General features: G+C 51.2%; 1 protein-coding gene across 1 annotated transcript; it reads right to left on the bottom strand.

Moving 5' to 3' along the window:
• Positions 1–324: 324 nt before the first annotated feature.
• LOC119403242 (uncharacterized) lies at positions 325–3779 on the bottom strand. The gene is made up of 2 exons (XM_037670187.2): positions 3725–3779; positions 325–648 (listed from the first exon to the last, which is right to left on the bottom strand). Exons 1-2 carry the CDS (start codon positions 3746–3748, stop codon positions 325–327), a joined length of 348 nt encoding a protein of 115 aa, XP_037526115.2. The 5' UTR covers positions 3749–3779.
• Positions 3780–4439: the final 660 nt, after the last annotated feature.

Below are 4439 nucleotides of genomic sequence, written 5' to 3'. Positions count from 1 at the left end.
GACGTCATCATGACGTCAGATAACGTGGCTTCGCATGATGACGTCATAACATGACATCTTTGCTTGGTCAAAGGTCGGCTGATCACGGAGGCAGTGCAAGACCAGGCGAAGTGCGGAAAGCTTGCCATGCCTCCGATCCTGGAGACAGTGAAAAACCACATTAGGTGTAGAGCTTTCGGAAAGGGTGGAGGGGGCAGGATCAACACATCGACTGAGAGTAAAAAGAAGATAGCTTTCTCCTTCGTGTCGTCTTAGTACAATGGATAAGGGACACTGTGACTTTTTTGCAATACTTTTCACTTGTCGAGTAGATGATGCGAGCCCTTACGCCTTCTGCCGCTTGGCCTCGGCGACGGACACGTGCTCCGATGACTTGAAGCCGAGGGAGTCCGCGCTGGCCACGCCTCTGCATCCGTGAGACGGCTCCTCCTCCAGGATGTCCGCGTCGAAGTCCGGCGGCACGGAGTAGCGGTACAGGTCGTTCACGAGGCCCTGCCGGCGGCTCGGATAGCAAATGGCGAACGCCACAATGGCTACCAGTGCGATCAGGTACAGACGGTACATCCACGTCGCCACCCGGCACGAAAAACACAGCACGAAGGGCCACGACAGGGGAGTCAGCACCACCACGGCCGCCACGGCCGAGAACTGCGTGTCGAAGAAGGCAGACGCCGCCGCGGGATTAAAATCGACGCTTACACTAAACAGAAAAACGGTTTTTCTCGTATTCGTAAATTACCCTTTCACTATATAGCAAAAACATCACGCTTGCCGCGAGAAGGCGCTCGGTAAGCGAGAAAACGCGCAAAACGAAAATGCGGTTGGCGACGCCACCTTGAAATTCCCGCACGCTTCAACGGCAACACCCGGCTTGAAGTGTGCGCTTTCGACGGCATCGCCCCGCCGTGTTTTGTCGCGCCACATGCGTGGATATAGGGAACCCAAGCTCAAGTTTGCGGCGCGACGACAGCGCCGCGCCCGCGCCAGCCGCGCTGCGGCTCTGTCGGAAAACTCTGAACCGTCGCGCGGCCGACTCAGCCCCTTTCACGGTAGCGGTAGCGCACGTGCGCTCGCGTTCTTCTTCTCTCGGTAACTGTGGGGCCGTCAGCTCGGCACGTTGAACCGAGAGGCTTGCTGTGCGAAGCTGCGCATTTCCACGATGGCAGAAGCGACGCCGCGGAAGCGCAAGCGTGGTCCGAAGTATTGCGGTTTAGTGGCCAGCCACAACAGTGCAGACAAGGCACACGATTCACGTGTTAAACTGTATCGGTTCCCGGGCGTGTCGCACGAGAAATAAAGGCGGCAAGCGTGGATAGCTGACAGCGCTGTCTCGCCTTCTATTTTGGCTGTCTGAGTTCATCGCTTTCGTTCGTTCCGACTACCTAAATCGGTAAGTAACAGGGCGCATGCACGCAGCGACTACAGTAATGATTACTCGCTGTCTTCTCGCATTAACTGTTAAAGTCCAGTTACGGTTGTAGGTGAAGCAACTTTGTGTTTTGATTCCCCGTGCTCGTGAGACCTACCCGTCGTTGTTGAACGTTCACATTCGCGTTATACCGTTAGCGTTGCGCGGTTGGTTGAATTCAACTGAACTCCGCACATTGTCAGAAGTTCGGCGCCTGCATTTCACGCGTCGGGAAGGCTGCTTTATCACGCCGGAACGGACGTCTGTGCATTTTCAGCAAGCTTTGACATCGTTCTGCAGGTTTGCTTTGTTTTTGTCACTTTATTGGGGTGATATATATTTAAGCCGCTAAATATAACTGGCACTTCATACATGCTTTGCAATTGCAACCTTGAATTAACCACCTTCTGACTTTGTGCGATTTTCTAGCCGCGTTCACGCAACAGGTTTTATACGCCTGTCAAGTCGGTATCATAAAAAGAGACTGCAAGCATGACGCGAGAGCCGAAAAAACGAGGCGAGCAGTTCATCTTGCTTCACAGTGGTTGAAGCTCAGCTAGCTGCCTCGCGTCTTAATCGGCGGGTGATTCTCCAGCGGCACGGAGGACTTGACTCTAACCTTCTCAGGAAGCAGCGCCATGGCCGTATAATCTTTTTTTCGCACGCCGTAAACGTTTGTTCACGAAAGTACACGGCTGCTACTGTAAGCATGCCATATCAAAACAACAATCATATGATTCGTAGTCGACGCCGCAGAACATCGATAGCGTGTACGGCTTCATTTCGGAGTGCATGTGGACCATTATTCATCTTTAACGTGACAGAATGAGACTTACCTCGAGGTATACGTCCTACACGGTGTAATCGCGACTTGGGAAATGCATTTCGCTTTGAGTCGGGCGTGGTTGTCGTCGATCGTCTGCTCTTCACCGTTAACGTGATTGACCAGCCTTCCTCATTTTATCAAGTTCGCTTTGCGGAAGTGCCAGTCAAGCTTGAAGATCCTTTTGAAGCCGCACTGCACGCGGTACATTGTGAGACGCCGCAAGTGCACCGCGAGAGCTCTGCACGTGCACGGAAGCGAGCGGCAACGCGGTGGCGAGAAGGGAAAACGCTCGCTGATCACGCCCCAGTTTCTCTTTTTCTGTCAGAGATGGCGCTGCCTGTCAAGAGCAGCAGCGCCGCTAAGCGTTGCTTGGGAAGCCTATAGGAGCCGGAGGGCTTTCCGCACTTTGGCTTTCCTTGCGGCACGATTTAGGTGTCCACCGAGAAAAGAAGCCAGGCTAGCGATTGGGGAAGGCGATACGAACACGGTCCGATTACGCCATCGCGTTCTACTCTTGAAAGCGAAGCTCAAGCGTCCTCCAAATTTTTTAGTAATTCAGCATGGCCACATAGTCACAAGAAACAATAATAAGCTCCTAAGAGGTATGGTGGCAAGCTACTCAGTCTTCTGTGTACCCTCAAGCCACCCGGTCTTCCCCTTGGTTCCCTTCTGATAAATCCGTATAAATTTTAAAAATTTGCAGCGCATCGTACAATAAAACGGATGATAATTTTTTTCCCTTTCGTGAACTTTTCTCTACTTCGAGGGTGTCCGTCGAAATCACTCGCCGTATTATTGCGCTGGTAATGCCACTGTCGTGATGCAAAATAACCCTGCGGTAATGTCTTTCTTGCGTAGGTCTTGGTGTAATTCTAAATCTTGCAGTTCCACTACCGTGAAACCTGAGGAAGTGCGTAGTACGGGCAACCCACCGAATTCCTTGGCAATCGCGCGCTATTCGAAGCGGTGGCGCCTTCTCTTGCGCGGCGCGGGTATCAGTCGGATCATTCAGAAGCGTTTTTCGCGATTTTAGGTAAATTATTGCGATTAATTCTTGGTTATTTCAGAATTTTATATTGTTGTAGACCTTGTCAATTTATTTTGCACTGGTTTTGAGCATTCTTAGCCAAGAGGACACAAACCCGATGGCGCTGTGTTTGTGTCCTCTAGTCTTCGTCTTGTTCTACTGCTGTTCGTTCGAAATCACTATGTACCTGCGAGCCCCATTCAAGACGCTAATACGGATGCGTGCTGAACGGGAAAGGCACCCCACCAGCCCACGTAATCCTGACGCATTCCTCTCATATTATTTACCCGCTGAATCGGCTCTTAATTCCGCGATACGTGAATGTAGCTTGTCGATAAAACGTAAGTCCATTTCAGCCGAACTGACGCAGTCACTTCGGCTCTAGGTATACCACATGGGCGACTACCACAAGGGGCTCACGGACTACTGGTACATAGATTCAGTTGCACAGATTACCACTCACGTTGCAAGTGCTGGAGAAAATCATGGCGCAGCTGTCTCGATGGAGGCGGCCGTGCCCGTGGGACCTGGCGCTGCACTTCCTTGCGTCGACGTGCGCCCGGCTTGCGTTCCAGAGCAGTAGGAACGGCGCTGCCTGGGAGACCGGGCGAGCCAGCCGCTTCTCAAGTGCCTCGGCAGCAATCCGCCATGTCGGCAAAATTTTGGTCGCGCGCGGGCAAATACACGCGCACTCCGGGCGCGAGGCGATCGTTGGTTGATCGGTTGTTCCGCAGTATGATGATGATGATGATGGTCATGCTCCTTAAATGATTGGAACTTACCCACTCAGGAGGATCGGCCAGAAATTTTTTAAGTGCTACTAGAGGTTACGGTGTGAATTAGAGTGGAGACTCACTTTTAATTAATGCCAATTTTAGCCTAAGCCATGTTGCGTAACCTCTCAAAGGAACAGAAATCATTATGCCAGGAGGACATAATCTAAAAATCCTAGCGCAACCTACCGCGAGGAATCGGCCATGCAACGGACGGCAGTTTACAAGAGAACTCATTGATATGATGAAAGAAAAACAGAAATACTACTAATAATAAGCCAATATGGTTAAAAATAAACTAAAATTAGACAACCTTAACATTCAATCCGTTTTGTCACATGTGGGAAATCACACATGATACGGCATCGCAAACGTTTCTGTGGCTTAAACCTAGTACGATATAGC

The sequence above is a fragment of the Rhipicephalus sanguineus genome, chromosome 8 (genome assembly GCF_013339695.2).
Source record: "Rhipicephalus sanguineus isolate Rsan-2018 chromosome 8, BIME_Rsan_1.4, whole genome shotgun sequence".
In the NCBI taxonomy this organism is placed as follows: Eukaryota; Metazoa; Arthropoda; class Arachnida; order Ixodida; family Ixodidae; genus Rhipicephalus; species Rhipicephalus sanguineus.
This window is presented reverse-complemented; position numbering and strand designations above follow the sequence as displayed.